The 18000-nt window shown below is 41.7% G+C and overlaps 1 protein-coding gene across 3 annotated transcripts in view; it reads left to right on the top strand.

The window, feature by feature from the left end:
• Positions 1-5417: 5417 nt before the first annotated feature.
• Positions 5418-18000, top strand: part of MOCS1 (molybdenum cofactor synthesis 1) — a 33524-nt gene continuing 20941 nt past the window's right edge. Inside the window, exons 1-2 of one of the 3 annotated variants that reach the window (XM_053382941.1) lie at positions 5418-5689; positions 17014-17146. In XM_053382941.1, coding sequence (XP_053238916.1) covers positions 5531-5689; positions 17014-17146 — 292 coding nt within the window. In that variant the 5' untranslated portion in view covers positions 5418-5530. Of the gene's footprint in view, positions 5690-5756; positions 5816-17013; positions 17147-18000 lie in introns of those variants that run through there. The other 2 variants (XM_053382943.1, XM_053382942.1) reach the window with 2 other exon arrangements.

The raw sequence follows: 18000 nt of genomic DNA, 5'->3' as shown, positions 1-18000 counted from the left end.
CAGTTGGCTTCTCTTATTTATTAAAATTTTCCATTGTAATACATTAAAAAATCAAAACAGAAGAAACAAAAAAGTTTAAAAACACATAGAATTCACAATCCTTATTTTCAATAACATATTTCCCTGACTTCCCCACACCTCCCCCTCTTGTATTCCAATTCAAATTGTTGGTTCAACAAGTTCTTGTCCCTAATTTTTAACCTTTTTATATTTTATATTTTATATTTAGTTCATTTTGAAAAACCAATTTTGCCTTGTAAACATCAATGATTATACATCAGTGCTTATTCTTAAAACCTTTTTCTAAAGTCGGCCTAAATTCCCTTCCACAATTTCCTCAATTCTCATACAAATAACAAAACAAAGTAAAAGCAAAACAGATTATAATTATACACCCTTTGGATTCCCAGACTCCACCCCCCCCTTTCCCGGTTCCAATCCCCAACAAGCGTCCATCAGTCAATCTACTATCAGCCTGGAGAACTCACATCCGAGGCTCTTAATTCTCTCTCAATTCCTCTCTGCCGGTTTTTTTGATAGTCCTTGGTATTAAGCACCAAATCTCGAAGAAGCTCTAGTCCAATAGGGTCCATGTTTCTTCCAGCCAGACCTCCATACTTAAAAGTGGAGCCTGAATCTTGTTTCTTACTCCTTTCAAATCCAAATGTCTCCAAAGCTCCAACTTCCACCTTAATCAAATTTGTAATCCTTGGGTCTTCAGATCTCCACATAAGGAGATCTCTCCATTCTTCAGTCTCCAATTCAGACCAAATTTTCACCATCAAGTTCTTATTTTCCTTTGTAGCCATCATGTCAGGCCTCTGGCTCTCCTTTATCATCTGCAAAGTTACAGCTCCTCCTTCCTTTTCCTCAGGAACAACATATATCTCTTTCTTCACACTCTCAAAACTCTCAAGTTTCTCTTCTTGCCCAGCTGCATGGGCTTCCTGAGTCAATTCCTTATCAAATTCAATGGATTTGTTTACTGTTAAGTCCAGAGTTGCAACATTTGTAGCCAAAACATCAATTTGGCCTTGTAGCTTTCCCAAGAGAACAAAGACTCTGTCCAATTCAGCTTGAATTTTCCCTCCTTCAGCCATTCTTGTAATGTCCCAAAACCCCCTCTAGAGGGATTTTGGTTACTTGGTATTCTTTCCAGTTCAAATCCAAAAATCAAATTAGTTTGTATCAGTTCTTCCTTGTTTTCAACAAAGTATAGTCAAATTGTAACAAATGTAGCCAGCAGAAGCAGCAGAAACAAAGTTCTCTTTTTCCGTCTTGACAGCTAATTTGACAGCTGTCAAACTCTTCAATACCTTCAACAGGCTCTCTCGCGGATCACTCCCGGGTCCGGGGGGGTGGCACTTCAGCCCCCAAAATTAGCTCTTATCCTCCAGTAAGGTTTCTTCTAGTGCCAAATCGTGAAATTAATATCTTTTGCTCAATAATAAAAGAAAAATTTCTCTCGACCTTAGTTAGCAGGTCCTTGTTTTAGGTTGTTTACAAGACGGGGAGGCGGACTTCCTGTTCGCGCCTTCCCCGATTGTGGCTAATTCACACACAAAAAAAAATTCTTTAAAAATCCAATTTCCGTACTACTCACGGGTTGTTATTTTGAAGTCCAAATCACAAGAAGAAGTCAGCACTCTCCGGCCATGGCAACGCGGCTTCACTCCACAGGAGAAGCAGTCGACTCTCAGCACCGCGCCGCTCACCCCGTCCCCCGTTCCGAAGCCTTTAAAAAGGCTCCTTCGCAGGTCGGGGGGGCACAAATGGTGCCCGCCGAGTCACCAGGTTCACAGGCTTCACCGCCTGTGATTTTTAGGGGTCCCCGCGTCGCCGCAGCGGTAAGACCCTGATCCTGTGGAGCCGATTCCCTCCGGAGCTCGGAGGGAATCCGCCATTAGCCGCTGGCGCTAACCCGGAAGTCTCCACTGCTCAGTTGGCTTCTCTGTGCCAGAATGCTGCCCGCTTGGTAGCGGAAGGGGGGGGACGCAGAGCGCCACCTCTTGCACTTCTGCCACTTGAGGCAGCATTTCACCCAGGCTGGCTCTGCCATTGGGCATGCTGGCTGGGGCTGATGAGAGCTGGAGTCCATAACATGTGGAAGGCCACAGGTGCTCCATCCCTGATTTAAATTAGAGTTAAGCAGAAGTTAACCAGTTTATATCAAAAGGACAACAGATCTGAGGCTCTTGAGTTGCTTTCATTCTTGTCAGGAGTGGTTGGATTAAGTACATGACGATCCGAGAGCAAAATTAATGTATTCTGTTCTAGTCAGTTTTCTCCTTTTGCCTCCTTTCCTCAAATGACATGTCAGCAGTGCTCTGAAGCTTTCCTTCCACATGAAGTGCATTCAATGTCACGTGAAAGACATGTTATTAAAGGGAAATTTAGTATGACAGCTCTATGGCTACCAAAAGACAAGAGGCTCTTGTCAAGAGCTGGGTGGTTTTGTTCTTATGTTCTTTCTGCTGGTTGGAAACACAGAGGAAATACAGCATCCTTTCCACAGCTGGAAATCAACTTTTGAATCCCACTTCAATACAAATCTTACATTACAACAAGATGTTGTAATCACAGCATTCTAAATATTAGTACTAAATTTTTAAGCAGCCTTTAAGCATAGTTAATGTTTCTTTAATTTCAAAAATGGAAATGGGGAGGAGCACAGGCTGGATTTTCAGGTTCCCCAGACACAAAACTAAATTTGAATTTAATAAAATGTGAATCTTAGTTGGATTATTTATTCATTGCAGAATCATTGCAGAATCTGGCCAGGGGCTTCTTTGGCCCACAGATGTTTGTTACAGTTTCATCTTTCTTAAATATTGCATGGTATGACCATTGGCGCTTCTACATATATAATGTCAAAATGTTTTATGGACTGCAGCTTTTCTCAAATCCTTCTGATGTAAGAGACTCTACACATGGTCTAATGAATGTGCATCTAACAGAGAGGGAGAGGGGTCTGCCACTGATGCTTTCATATTAGTCCTTTTGGCTATCATGAAAGAACTTGAATAGGATATGCAAAGTAATTTAAGTTGCAACCATATACATTTACTGGGGGAGTAAGCACCACTGAACTTGATGAAACTTACTTTTGATTTGATGTGTATATGCTTGCACTGTAGATCCAATACAGTGGTACCTCGGGTTATATATGCTTCAGGTTATATACACTTCAGGTTACAGACTCCGCTAACCCAGAAATATTACCTCGGGTTAAGAAATTTGCTTCAGGATAAGAATAGAAATCGTGCAGTGGCAGCGCGGCGGCAGCAGGAGGCCCCATTAGCTGAAGTGGTGCTTCAGGTTAAGAAAAGTTTCATGTTAAGAACAGACCTCCAGAACGAATTAGGTTCTTAACCCGAGGTACCACTGTATTTAAATACGATCCAGCCCACTACTAAGGTGACTACTTAACTGAAGTATGTTGCAGAAATTCATTATTTAATTGAATTTTCAAGGCAAATATTTTGAATGGTGTTTGGAACTCACTTAACAATTCTTCAAATTCCATTCATTTGAAGGTAAGCTTGTTTTTCAGACACGGAATCAACAGTACTATGTTAAACTGGATTGTAGACTAGGTTATGCACAGCTTAAACGTTTTAGCAAGCTATGACTGCTAAAACAAAATTTATAACTGTTTTAAGAATAGAAAGTGTACCAGACATCCAGCACTTAATTGTGGAAACTTCATGTCTGTTCTCTGAGGAATTATGGGAGGGAGGCAGCTCCCACCAAAAAATAGTGCATATCTTTTTTTTCTGCTTTCTTTCTTTCCATTGCTCTGCCCACTTTTGTCTCTGGTTCCTCCATGTGGCATGTGGCTCAGTGAAGCTTTTCTAGAAAGGCATGAGGCCCACAGGCTGAAAAGCACACACACACACCCCGCAACATATACTTTGACATATCCAATATATGGTCGAATGTAGACACAAATTACCCATCATTTCAGATCCTAATACATAGCAGGTGGTTGGGCTCATGCATGTGCTAAGTACATATGTATAAAGGACTGAGGACAAAATACAGGGACTGTGTCAGGTGAATAAGGAAAGTAGGAGCATGTGTTATTATTCAGCCGAACCACCTGATGTAGAGACAGCAGCTGTGTCTAATGTTAACTGCCTTGCCTCTGTTCCACTAGTTCCAATGGGCAGCAGCCACTGCCCCCACCTGAAAGCTCTGTTCAGCTCAGACTGACAGTGTGTGAGGGGGAGAGAGAGAAAGTAAAGCAATGTGGAAATTTATCAGCAACATCTGTTGGCATTGCTTTCCCACCCATTGCCTTGCACAACTCCATCATCCCACACTGGAACTCAGCCCTCATCTGCCCGCACCAGCCACAGAAGCAAACACAAATCTTCTTTTGTTTAGTTTTTTCAATTGGTTCTATTCCTGCAGGAGCACCCTTGGCTCTGCCATCTGCCTTGCCCACATCATCAAAATGTTTAAAAATAAGGCTGGCCACTCTATAAAGCTGCCAAACAGGGGGAAATTTACCAAGTGAAACTTCTCTTTCCAGGGACAGGGAAAGCTTCAGTGCCTTTGATGTGAGCTCATAATCCCTGGAAGCTGAAACCTCAAAATAAAAATGCTCTTCAGATGGCTGATAAGTGGTGCTATTAGAAAATACCCAGAGTCTGTGGTTAACGAGAGTGACCCCCCCCCCCAACTTTTTTAGATGGGCTACCAAAAGAGAACAAATGGAGGGGCAATGACCCATTAAGAAAGCCCGTCAGCAAGACTGGGTCAGCCAGAAAGTTGGGTAGTCAGAATTGCAGTATTGCAATTCACCTGATGTAAGCAAGAGGAAAAAATAGTTGTATTTCCAAGCAGTTTGCAAGTTGGAGAAGGGGTGGGGGGTGAGAGCAATATGAGCTGGCAGTTCGAATCTAAGGAGCCTCTTGGGGTGTAATGATGGAAACCCCTCCATCAGAGGCTCAGGAATATCACAAAGACACCACTGTGTATCCGTTGGCAAGTGAACCCTGGGCAAGTGCCTGGAGCCCTGGAATCTCACACCGCTCAGAGACAGGGATGGCGTGCAACGATATTATTATTCCTTGCTCATTCTGCTCAGCAGAGCCTTGGATTTATGCCTCTGACGCGCCTCACCCGCGAATAAACATACGGAGAGCACTTAAAAAAACCAGACACAAATCAGGTAAGTTCACGAAGGCCCCTTTCTCTCTCTCTCAGAAACCAGCAGTCCACCTCTGCTGAAAACTCTCCCTTATAGCGTCTCTTGCTACTTTTAGACTCTCAGCCGGGCTCAGCACTTCGCGTCAACTGGGGAGAGTTTATGAGGCAGCACTCATCCAACCAACTACAAACCCCAGCATGCCTATCGAGGCGTCCTGGGTCGCTATTGGCTGCGGGCTCCGACGTCCCGTTCCTCTCTGTGCCCGGGCCGGCCGGTCGGTCGGCTCAGCTGTGTGTGTATCTTTCTGAGTTTGGTGCCGGAGCGAGCGGGGAAAACAGCGGCTGCTGCTGCGAGTTCGGCTTGGCAGGAGCCATGGCAGCTGCCTTAGGCGTCGCCAGGGCTCAGCGAGCGCGCCGGTGTCTGCTGCTGCAGCTGCCTGGGGCCTTCCGAGCTCCGCTTGGCCGAGGCTGCCGCTCTGGGGTGCCGGCGCGGCAGCAGCAGGCGCTCGCGGTGCCTTCAGCCTCTGCGGAGGTGAGGAGAGCGGAGAAGGCCGGGGCAGGTGGGTGGGTGGAAGGCGCTATGCATAGCTCAGCCCTAACAGGGTCTCCTTCAGAAATAAGCCCTGCTGCATTCATTGCGGGCCTCTCTTCCTCCCAGGTAAGTGGGTGGGGGGTGACTGCGGCGCTAAGCGTGTTTACTTGGGAGTAGGTCGAGGGGAGTTTCTTTCCCCCTTCAGTCAATGTCCCTGTGTGGGGTTTTCCTCACCATGGCGCTTCCAGGCTGTGGGCAAGTGGGAGCCAGGCCCGCGCCGCCGACGTATTTCAAGTTGCGCAATTTCAAGTCGGTGTTGGAAGCAAGCCCCACGGATTGGACTTTTTTGTTACTGTTGCAATAAATAGAAAGGGCAAGGTAGGGCGGAGCGGCGCGATAAATGTTCAACTGAAACAAGTTGTCTTTCAAAGCGGCCGGTTCCAGCCAAGCGTACATGGATGGCGTGGTGGGAAGTGATTTTTTGAATGAAAGGGTGAAGGAGTTGGATATGCTGAGCCTGGAGAGGACAGGGTTAAGATGCATGAGAACACAGAGGCAAGGAATAAATGTTGTCTTTTGGGGAGGGGGGCAGCAAAGGGGTCAGACCCGAAACCACAGGTTCCAAATGCAATAAACCCTTTCCTAGGATGAAGTTCCTCATTTTTAATCAGAGGCCAGATGGCGTCCTCTCAGCAATTCTGTAGCAGAACATTTTTTGCCTTATTGGGCGATTGGACTAGACAAACTTTGAGGTCCCTTCCAACTGTAATTCCACCAATGTATGCTGGATAAGGGAAGTGTGCAATTAAAAAGCCCCTGGATGATTTCTGTGTATAATTTATGGCACAGTGAAATATTGCGTAACTATTCTGGAACAAGGGTCTTTAAACTTCACACACACACACCCTCCCCAGGCCCTCTGGAAATAGATGAAAATTACCCACCAGTCACAAAATGGTGGTGCAGTGGCAGAGTCAATCACAAAACGGTGGCAGATGGAGATAGGTTGTGACAACCCACTGATAATTAGTGGCATCACTTTCTACTGATATCTAATCCATCTTTGGGAATCGCAAAATTCTCTGCCACAACATTTTCCTTGCAGCAAGGAGTTCCATAGCTCAGCTTTCCTCGAAGTACAGATACTTGCTCTGGAAGTACTGACAGCCTCCTCTTTGAAGGCAGAGTATGCTCATCCAGAGGCTGTTAAGTAGAAACACTTTCTCTTATATATTTTTCTCTTCCCACCCATACATCTCCAAGTAAATTCTACCCATCTCCTGTAATTTCTTCTCCTATTTCACACTCAATTTCTGTCACCCTCATGCCAGTTTTTTTTAACCCCATCTCCTTGCTACTTTTACTTGTTTATTGCTAACAATCACAGAATTGTAGAGGTGGAAGGCACCTCAAGGGTCATCTAGTCCAACCCCCTGCATTGCATGAATCTCAGCTAAAACATTCAGGACTCTTGGCAATCCAACCTCTGCTTAAAAATATCCAATGAAGGATAGACCACCGCCTTCTGAGGGACACCATTCCACTGTTCTACCTGAGAAGTTAAGTTTTGCCATTCAGAATATGCTTGGAGACAGAACAAAATTAACTCCAACAGTATCTGGATTGCATGTACAGTACAGATGAGAAGAAAGAACTTGGGGATTATTAAAAGCAAGTGGTTACATGTTATACTATATTATCTTTTACTTTGTCAGCACTTAACCAAATGTTCTATAAAAAGTGCAAAGCACACATTTCTAGCTTAGAGTTGTCGAGGTTGAAGTGCAGAAAAGAAAAACAAGTTAATGCAGAAAAATGTTTGGTTATTTATATACTCCTAATAGTCAAGGCAAGACAATCTTTTACAGTACATCACCCACAGCATCTTCAATGGAACTTCCACTTACCTGGAAGTGAGCTGCATTAGATTTAGAGTGACTTTTTTCTTCTCTTTTTCAGTACTGAAAATGTTAAGTTTAATTAGCTATTACAGTAGGTTATCATAACATATAAATGACCTATCTATGAATGAGTTAAACATTAATCAATGTAAACATAGTGATAATGTAATATCATTGGTCTTATAATAGGATCAAAATGTTCCTGCAATAAAACGTATGTATTGATTGTATATGGGACTACTGTATATCATTCAATAAGAAATAGATGCTCTACTTTCCCATGAACCTGGGACTTATTTTTGAGTAGACGTTGTTCTATCAATCATATATAGGCTCTACAAATTAAAAAATCATAGATTCACTTAATAATAACTAAAATAGACAAAGCTATATGTTATTAAAAATGCCAGGGTCTATATTGACTGTCATGCTAAAAGCCATTAGGTAGTCTTTTCAACAATATGCACCATAAAACACACTCTCTCTCTCTCTGTGTGTGTGTGTGTGTGTGTGTGTCAGAGAGGGGGGTGGTATGTATGTGCATCCTCTATGAATATTTTTTCACATTGGGATATTGTGTATAATGATTAGCTATTGGAGCCATCCACTTTGTGGCATGAAAAAACTTACTGCTGAAAGTTACCAAACAGCTATTCAGAAAATCAGGCAGAGAGATAACTCAGCTAAATTTTGTCACTTTGAATATATGCTATGTTTAATTTTTGTTAACTTTAATAATTGTTTAGATAACTTTTATTCATACAGAGCAACTTTTTTGTTTGGTTTTTGACAACTTTGACAACTTCTAATGCCACTACAGCAATCATTCCTATGCACTGTGTGTATAAACACACGTATGAAGCTTCTGAGATATCTCCTGGCAGCAGGTTGGAAAGGCACTAAATTTATCTCCCTCAGAAAGCTGAGTAGGTTGTTCTCGGAAACTGACTTTCTCTAGTAGCTTATTATTTATCCGGAAAGCTTATGGTTTCATTTCACATGTCCAGAAGGAATGGGACATGTGTTGATAGTTCAAACCAATCTACAGTAGTTTTAAATATGTAGGAAAATAAAGGAGATAATTTAATTCTTATTCCCAGACTTCTTCCACATGTTGGCATTATCAGAAAACTTTTTACATGAAGGAGCAGAGCTATGCTGCGAAGATCAGAATTTGTTTTAAGTTGTCACCACTACCTGTGTGGGTCAAAGTAAAACAAAATACAGCAATGTAAACTATTGTAGGATAGAAAATATGCCCTTCCCCACCCACCCACCCAACTGAGGGCACTTAGGGTGGGAGGCAGGATTTGCCCCCAGTCAGCAGGATCACATTTGGTTCTGCACATTTAAGTGCCAGGTTTGGCTCCCTAACCTCAGGAATGTTTTTAAGGTTAGGGAGCCAAACCCACCCCTTGCTCTGGGTGGTTCCACCTCTACAGCAGAGACAGATTATACAGAGACCCACTGCCCTCCTCACTGACTTCTATAGGGAACCCTTCTAGGACTCCACATGTGCACTTCTCTGTGGTAAGCACATCTTTTGTTTGGATGAGAGATGAGTGGGTTCTTGCCATTTCAATAATCCTTGCTTCCAAACAAGATCTCGCCATCCCTCTGAATTAGGAGAGGGGCAGGATCAGTGGTGACCAAAAATGTTGGCCTTGGTAAGAAGCTAAAAAATAATAGTTGGACCATCAGACTGTGTGTTATGCAGTACCTTTCTGTGCCAGTAGTAATGTTGGCCTTGGTAATGTTGGCCTTGGTAAGAAGCTAAAAAATAATAGTTGGACCATCAGACTGTGTGTTATGCAGTACCTTTCTGTGCCAGTAGTAATGGTGGGCATTTTGCTATTTCTGCAGAAACTACTGTATTGTTTCAGCTCGACGTCAGACCTGTTTTTCACGATCAACTTGTAAATCACATTGAAAGCAGTTTAAAAGCAAAGAGCCTCAGGCTAAGAAAGAGATGACATAACGTTACAGTGGCAGAACGTCTGTACATCACAAAGTAATGAGAAGTAAACATCCTGTCTTTCTCTGTGTCTGTTGTATCCCTTCCATTCATGTGATAGGTTGCAGTCTTTACTGCTCAAGAGTCCAAGGTGACATTAACACAGTGGATTCAAGATTGTAAATAAGGTATTTGAGGGAGCACTTTTCCCCATAAGTCACTATGCCTTCAAGTTTGAAATTGAATTTTGTGGGTGTTACATCTGCCCTGGTGTTTTTGCTAGCTATATTGAGCCCAAGCCACAGTCTGCAAATCTGCTTCTTACTATAATTAACAAAAATGTTAGTGCAGGTGTATTGCCAGCCGTAGTTAGCTCTAAAACAGAAATGGAGGCATAATGGGAGGAACACACAAACTCGTGGGATGCATCCAGTTCCTTAACCATGGCAGAGTTGCATCTGTACCAAACCATAGTTTATGGATGAGGTGAACTGGAGACTTTCCACTTAACACTCTTTAGTGGTTTAGCGTGCTAACTCTCAGAATTATACACAACTTGGAATCTAATGTTTTGTTACTTTTGTATACAGAATACAACTTACCATGAAATGGTGTGTGTGCACATGCACACACTGGGGCCTAGTGTTAAACAACATCTGTTCTCTGTGTCTTGGCACCTTGAAAATACCGGAGTTTTTAGCATAGGTAGAAGTTCAATTCAACCCTTGAATTGTTAATGAGACGTGTGCCTCTCTAAATATCCTTAAAGAGTTTCAGGGCATTAAAAATATCAAAATCACAAGTGGGACCTGTCCAGGGTACCATTTGTGCTTTTATGCCTGCCTCCAGGATACAGACACATTCTTCCTTCCTCTTACTCACAATGTTATCTATCTGGGGGGTTTTCCCCCAACTGAAAACATTTAGTGTCTTCAGGATGCCAGAGAGGGAGAGGAAGGGAGAGAGAAACACATTATTTTTGGAAAACATGGTTATGAAAAGAAAGGTTGCAATGATGCAGGTGTGTCAAAAGAGAGAGACAAGTACATATTCACACATATATAAAGCAAGAGTATATTTAAACTTCCCTATTTCTTATTACTGTCAATGTAAGTAAAGTGTTAAGAGTTGTGAAATCCTAATGGCCTGGAAACCTCAAAAGAGTTCCACATGGTATTGTGGAATTCATGTCCCTTACATAACAGCTGTGCTTACTGATCCTAATAATTTGCTTTGGCTCTGTTTCACACACGCTACAGTAACAAACCAGGATTTGTTACCAAGTGTTTTCCAACATCTCTTTGTCATATTCACACTTTAGCGTTGTGGGTGCAAACTTTTTAAAAAACCAAAGAACTTAGCTCTGTATCAAAGAATATGTGATGTTACTTTTTTAATGCTTCACTAATCTTTAAAGTTTGGTAATCTGTAAATGGTGAGATTTCTTTAAATGGGCCAGTTGATTAGCAAGGCAGTGTTGCCTTATTGATCAAGAAACTTCTGTGTTCGGAGTTTCAGAGTAGCTGGCTTGTAACGGCTTAAAACTGAATTCTAGCTCCTCATGGCCTCTGCTGAAGAAGAGAGTTAGCACTTCTTCATAGCTGTAAAAATGGAAAGTGTTGAGACTATTCAGAAATGGCACAAAATTATTGAATTCATCCTGTCACATGAGACATCTTAACCCCGCCCCCTCCTCCTGAAACTGGGAATTATAAGTCAACCAGGCTTGTGATAGGTTATGGATTTCTGGCACATAGACATCACTTTCCTGACAACAAAATATCTTAAGCAGCAAACATCTTTATTTCTGTTACAGGTTAATTTATTATCTGTCACACTTCCTCGCCTTTTGTGCCCTTTATCTTGTGTGGCTGCAAGCTTTTATTTCAGCTCTTGAACAAACCACAGTTCCCCATTACATCTGAACTTGAAGAACTGTGGTTTTCTTAAATGGTGGTTTCAGTTCAGTGCAGTACTGTATTTGAATCTGGGGTATGATCCCGGCTTGTTATAAGAAACTGATACTAAACCAGTTTCCTCAGTTCTGACGTATCAGCAAAACCTTGTTTCTTCCTTGAGGCCAGAGGTGGGGGGAGCATGTCAATCCAAAGCTCAAGCAGGAAACCAAACTTCTCGTTTGACCCATGTTCTTTTAACATCAAAGTCTATCATCCCGCAGTATAAATCCATTACACTTGTTATGATTTGAACAGCATGGCCTATTGATTTAATTACCCCCTTTGAGGTTCTGCCTACGTGTGTTTTTTGTTGTTGCACTTTTTGATGGAATGATAAATAAATAATGGTTATATTATTTGGAGGGTGAAGTCAAGAATGACAGCTGCACGTCCCTGCATTGCAGGGGGTTGGACTAGATGATCCTCAGGATCCCTTCCACCTCTACAATTCTGTGATTCTGTTATTCAGTTTAGGGCTGTCGGCGCTCGAGTTAACAAGATTTACTAGAATCTGGCAAGCTGACAGCTGTCACACAGTCAAGTGAGGAACCACCAGAGCTTAAAGCTGAAATAGTATATCCATGTGAACCTTCAGAGTCTACAGATAAGCTGCTTTAGAGTGGCTGGTTCACTTTTTAAAAATGCTCTTGCCTGAGGTTCTTTGAAGGTAGGCAGTATTTTAAGGTAGATTTTCAGGTTTCTTGTATGCGGGCTTAAGCTTTTGCGGGCATGACCCTCAGCTTTCAGGCGAACAAAATATGACAGACAATGGGAGAGAGCAACAGGGAATAGCATATTCCTTTATTTAGTATTACTCAGTAACAGAATCACTGAGATAGTAAATCCTCAAAGCAAGGTTTTCCATCCGGCATGGGTGTTAAGAGAAATAAAATAATCTGATAAACATACAGAATGTACCTGTCTGCTGGGCTATTCTGCTGGGAGGATTGTGGAAGCAGACTGTTAATTTCATTGCAGTTGTATACTTTGTCTAGCGAAATCAAAGTATAATAACTTGTCACATCTACGCTATGCATTTAAAGTACTGTAATTCTAATTTAACCAAATTCATAGAGAATTCTGTGAATTGTCTTTTAAGGGTGCTGACCTCACAGAGCTACAGTTCCCAACGCCCATAACAATCTGCTGGGATTCTTCATTATTGTTGAAGCAGTATAATGCTTTAAAGGTAGAGTGTGGATGTGACCATATTATATAGTATCCATTAGGCATTCTGTCACTATCACTGCCTCTGGGACAGTCATGACACCACAGAAAGGCAAGAGGGTGTTGTAGGGGAATTGCCAGGAGAAAGAGCTTTGCAGATGAATGCGATTCAGTCTTGCCCCTCTTATTTCAGAATCTCTGGGGTAAATGTCACATACCAGGGTGTCTTCCCTTGTGTTGTAATGAATCTGTTGTTGTTGTTTAGTTGTTTAGTCGTGTCCGACTCTTCGTGACCCCATGGACCAGAGCACGCCAGGCACTCCTGTCTTCCACTGCCTCCCGCAGTTTGGTCAAACTCATGCTGGTAGCTTCGAGAACACTATCCAACCTCTCGTCCTCTGTCGTCCCCTTCTCCTTGTGCCCTCAATCTTTCCCAACATCAGGGTTTTTTCCAGGGAGTCTTCTCTTCTCATAAGGTGGCCAAAGTCTTGGAGCCTCAGCTTCAGGATCTGTCCTTCCAGTGAGCGCTCAGGGCTGATTTCCTTCAGAATGGATAGGTTTGATCTTCTTGCAGTCCATGGGACTCTCAAGAGTCTTCTCCAGCACCATAATTCAAAAGCATCTTCGGTGATCAGCCTTCTTTATGGTCCAGCTCTCACTTCCATACATCACTACTGGGAAAACCATAGCTTTAACTAATGAATCTGTACCCTCCCCCCAAAAAAAAGTTTGGGTGGAGAGAAAACTCCCACCCCATGCAGATGACCGGATGATAAAGAGGATCCCCTGTGTGGTAGGTGGAGGGGATTTCACCTTCACCAGACGTTTGTTTAGTACACAGCCTCTTCCTTTTGGGGTACTGGTGATCTAGCTGACTTTCTTTTCTGTGCCTGAATGAACTGAGTTGAATTGAATTAACAGACTTCTGCTGATACAGTGGCCTTCACTTTCTTCCCATTGTCATTCGCCCCCCCCCCAAAAAAAAATCTGCTCTGGAGGGGTGTGCAGGAGCGTGGTGTTGTAGCGGAAATTAATTTTGTGAGCAAGGTATGCTTATCTGACATTGGATCCCACACTGTAAAAAAGGTAAACCCTGGACAGTTAAGTCCAGTCAAAGGCGACTATGGGGATGTGGCGCTCATCTCGCTTTCAGGCCAAGGGAGTCGGCATTTGTCCACAGACAGCTTTTTGGGTCATGTGGCCAGCATGACTAAACGGCTTCTGGCACAATGACAACAATCCATCCTCATTTGCTTCTTGGCTGTCAAAAAACCTAGCAACTATTTATTTTTTATTATTATTTACTTCATTTCCGAATCACTTCCCATGAAGAATGCTGAAACACTTTAAAATCTACTAAAACATATAAGACAGTTATATCTATATATATATAAACTGTTTAAAACAATGGCATATTCATAAAATCTACTAAAACCCCAAATCAGATAATAACTGGCATAAAGGTTCTGGAAGTCTTGTTGAAAGAGGAATGTCTAGATGATTGGGATGAAACAGGAGTACTGTTTAACATTTAGAAGAGGGATGTCGTGAAATTGAATAAAATGTAGATATACAGACTTGCTCTTTGTTTATTTAAACTGAAACTGGAGAAGCAGCCCTCTATTCTGAAGCCTGTCCTGTGTGGTTTGCCATTTTCCTTGTGCTACATCCAATTTCCATCTAAAAAGCAATGGCCTGAGAAACATCATTAATAAATGATTCAAGAGGTCACTGTGGCCATTCATTCAGACCTTTGACATTGTGTTCTCCATATTGTGTAATCTGTAACACGATGTGTCCCATGGGAACACACACACACACACACTCTCTCTCTCTCGCAATCACTTAATCACTCCTTGGCCAAGGTTAGTAGCCATCTTCATTGTAGAATTGGCAGTTTGAGGACAATAATTCAAGATTTTGGAAAGAAAAGTGTCTGATGGATAGGAACGTAATACCTGTCACTGAAAATCAGGCATAACTGTAGATATTCTAAAGAAAAGTAATACTGATTTGCTGAATGACAGCTGAGAAATAATAAGGTTTTTTTTCTCGCCACTGAGGCGCGTTCGTGGAGGGAGAGGTATGGAAAAGTAGTGTGCCATCTTTCCTGAATAGGTTTCAGTTCAAAGCAAGAAATTATTTGCAGAGCATGTGGCAATAACTGAGGGTTTATAATTGTAGGATGCTATTAAATGCCAGTCCAGAATACTGCATTAATGGGAGACAAATTGAGCTTGTAATTACCTCCTTAATTTCAATTGGTAACATGAAAACACTTATTTCACTTGGGATAAAGGTTTTAGAACTCAGCGTAACTTTTCAAAGGGACAATGCCGAGAAAACACAGCACTTTGCAGTTCAAGGGCTAACATGTTTTCTGGTACTAGCCTATTAATTAAAAAATGCTTCTATAATTTCAATTTGAAGAGGATAATGCTCTGCAGTTCCTAAATGAGATGGAGTTTGAATATTTAACATTTCCTAGGGTACAGTTCACAGGTTACGTGTTGATGTGGTCTCATTGAACAAGCTTCAGCTAGTGAAACCTGTGTAAGGACTTCCATTTGCGCAATGGACTTCTTCTCCTTTCCCTGCATGCCCCTTAAAATTGGCTTGGAGTTGTCAGGAGAACCCCAAAAATAGTGCTCGGAGGGAAGGGGTCATCATTCTCTCTGGGAAGTTGAAAAGCTTACTCTGACAGAACAATTGCTATGCTGAAATCCTTTGGGAGGAACATTTAGCACTAATGTGTGGGGTCTGGGGATTCCATGACATGAACTGTTAAGAGAGGAAGATCATTCCAACTTGTAGGTCTAGCTGAGACTTGATGGAATGACTCCCATTATTTGGAATATAGCAATTGAAAGGAAAAAATATATATGGGGGCATGAGGAAATTGCTACATTGACGGTAAGGTTAAGGAAACACGGAAAGTATAATGACTGGACAGTTGGAAGCTGGTTGAGTAGTATATGAACAGAGAGCTTGGGCTACAAGTAATGAATGTAGGTTACATACTAATATAATTTAATAATAACGACATAAACATTTTTATTCATTTATCTCTTTTTCACTTCTGTAGCAATGGAGGTTTTAAAACATGCATTTATAGAATATTTTTTTAAAAATAAATTCAGATGCAGATGTATTTGGAAATTCAAACAAACACACTTGGACTAACCCAAATAGTTGTGTATGTACGTAGGATTTTTAGTCTGTTGCTAGGTTTCCAAAACGTTTGCCTCATTTAAAACAGCCTCTCTTTTCAGTCTGCTGTTCTCTGGAAGATGTTTGTCTTTAATAACCTGTGCTAGTAAAAAAGCTAAAGCTGATTGCCCAATAGCTGAGTGGGAGATTATATAACGATTAATTTTGGGTTGTTTTTAATTGCTTTGCTAAGCATGTTGTAGTAAACCTAACAGCTGCCAGTAAATCAAAATGGCCACATTAATGAATGTGTCCTTGCTGTCCCCTCTTGCTTCTCTTGGTGTCAGAGCTGAAATGTTTCCTTTCTGAATACAGATACCCTTTGAACAGAGGATAACTGTTCCTTGCTATGAAGAGCATAGAGGGTTTTATATTCCCAGTTTCTTTGCCTTTATCTAGATAAGCGAAAATATTTTAAGTATTTATAAATCCAGCAATGTTATGATCTAGTCTAACACGGGAGTGATTGATGGCGGTGATTGGTACCCAGCGTAGCATGTGGGACCTAATTTAATGAAGTGTTCAGTGTTCTTGTTAAGTTTTCCAGTTAGTCATAGAATCGTAGAGTTGGAAGAAACCCCAAAGGTCATCAGACCTTCTCCCCAAAATCAAGAAATTCAGCATTCTGGAGCTACTGAGCATACCAAGTCCTTCTTAGGATGTCTTTAGCGTTTTCCCCTTAACTGTGTCAGTAAGGCTTACTTATGGGTATGTGAGCGTAATATTTATTACAGCCTAAGACACGCTCACATTCTTTCATTGTCCCTTAGTTGGTTTTGGGGACTGTTTGCACCTTGAATTCAGTTTGCTTTTTCAAGTACAGGCATGTTCAATATATTGTTGGCTGAGCACAGTCATTTTGTAAAGATTGAGGGCATATATTGTTCCTTTCAAAGCAAGAACAATCTCCCCTGGCTGCACAGTTTGCTATATTATCAACAACTGCATCTTGTTTAGATCTTTTATCTTTGGTGTGTACAATCACATAGCTGACTTAAAATGCAGCTACCTTAAGCAGTCTGGACAGAAAAGTACCTGACTTCACTCTCTCACCCCTAAGAGTCAGAATTGTCAATTTGTTGTTTCCTGAATGTATCTATATTAATTGTGAAAGTAATTTTGTTTGTAACTCAGGAAATTACAAGTGCAAGAAGAAAAGGATTCCTAGCTGAACACGCTGCCCCATTCTCTGCATTCTTGACGGATGGCTTTGGTCGCCAGCATAACTACTTAAGGATCTCCTTGACTGAGAAATGCAACCTCAGGTGTAAGTCCCTTAAGTTTGAATAGGATGCGAGTGGGGCAGTATTGTTTGACTCCAGCTCCCATCAACCCCAGCCAGCACAGCTTCTGCTCAGGCATGATGGGAGTTGTATTCCAGCAAGTGCTGGAGAGCTGCGGGTTCCCCTTCGCTAGAATAGGATCATGTTCCTGAAGCCTAAAGATGTGTTTTCATGAGGTAGTTTTACCGGGCATGTCTTCAGCATAGTTGGACTCTTCTTACATACATTACTTATAGCAGCAGGGTTGCCACCCCAGAACCGCTTTAGTGTTGTCGACTATTATTTTGCATAAACAAACAAACAAACCCCTGTGTTGCAAAATATGACTCAGCAAAATCGAAAGCAACACAATGGCCAGAAACAATTACAGTGTAGAAAACTTAATGGAATAATGCAAAACATCAAAACTATCGAACTAAAGTCTCTATAAAATCTCTCTATGAACTCATGCGATTATGTAGTCACTGTTCAACAGTGACTACATAATCGCATGAGCACTGTTCCAGAGTATTTTTCATTCTCATGGATATTATATCTGTTTGGGAAAAAGATTGGTTAATGAAGAAATTACACATCTTTCTACTTACGAGTTTTTGTTGAACTAATTGGCTGATGAAGAACGGAACGAAACAGTAGTTGCTATCCGGAAACACTCTTCAGCAGAGTTCAGAGTTGGACACCAGAATTGGACAAGCTTGATCTCCGTTGGGTAAAGTCTGGCACCATGACTTATTCAAGGACTTTCAGAGACTTTAGTTTGATAGTTTTGATGTTTTGCATTTTTCCATAAAGTTTTCTATACAGTGGTACCTCAGGTTAAGTACTTAATTCGTTCCGA

Source organism: Podarcis raffonei, chromosome 3, assembly GCF_027172205.1.
Source record: "Podarcis raffonei isolate rPodRaf1 chromosome 3, rPodRaf1.pri, whole genome shotgun sequence".
NCBI classification, from domain to species: Eukaryota; Metazoa; Chordata; class Lepidosauria; order Squamata; family Lacertidae; genus Podarcis; species Podarcis raffonei.
Note: the sequence above shows the minus strand (reverse complement) of the source record. Positions and strands in the feature narration are given on the sequence as shown.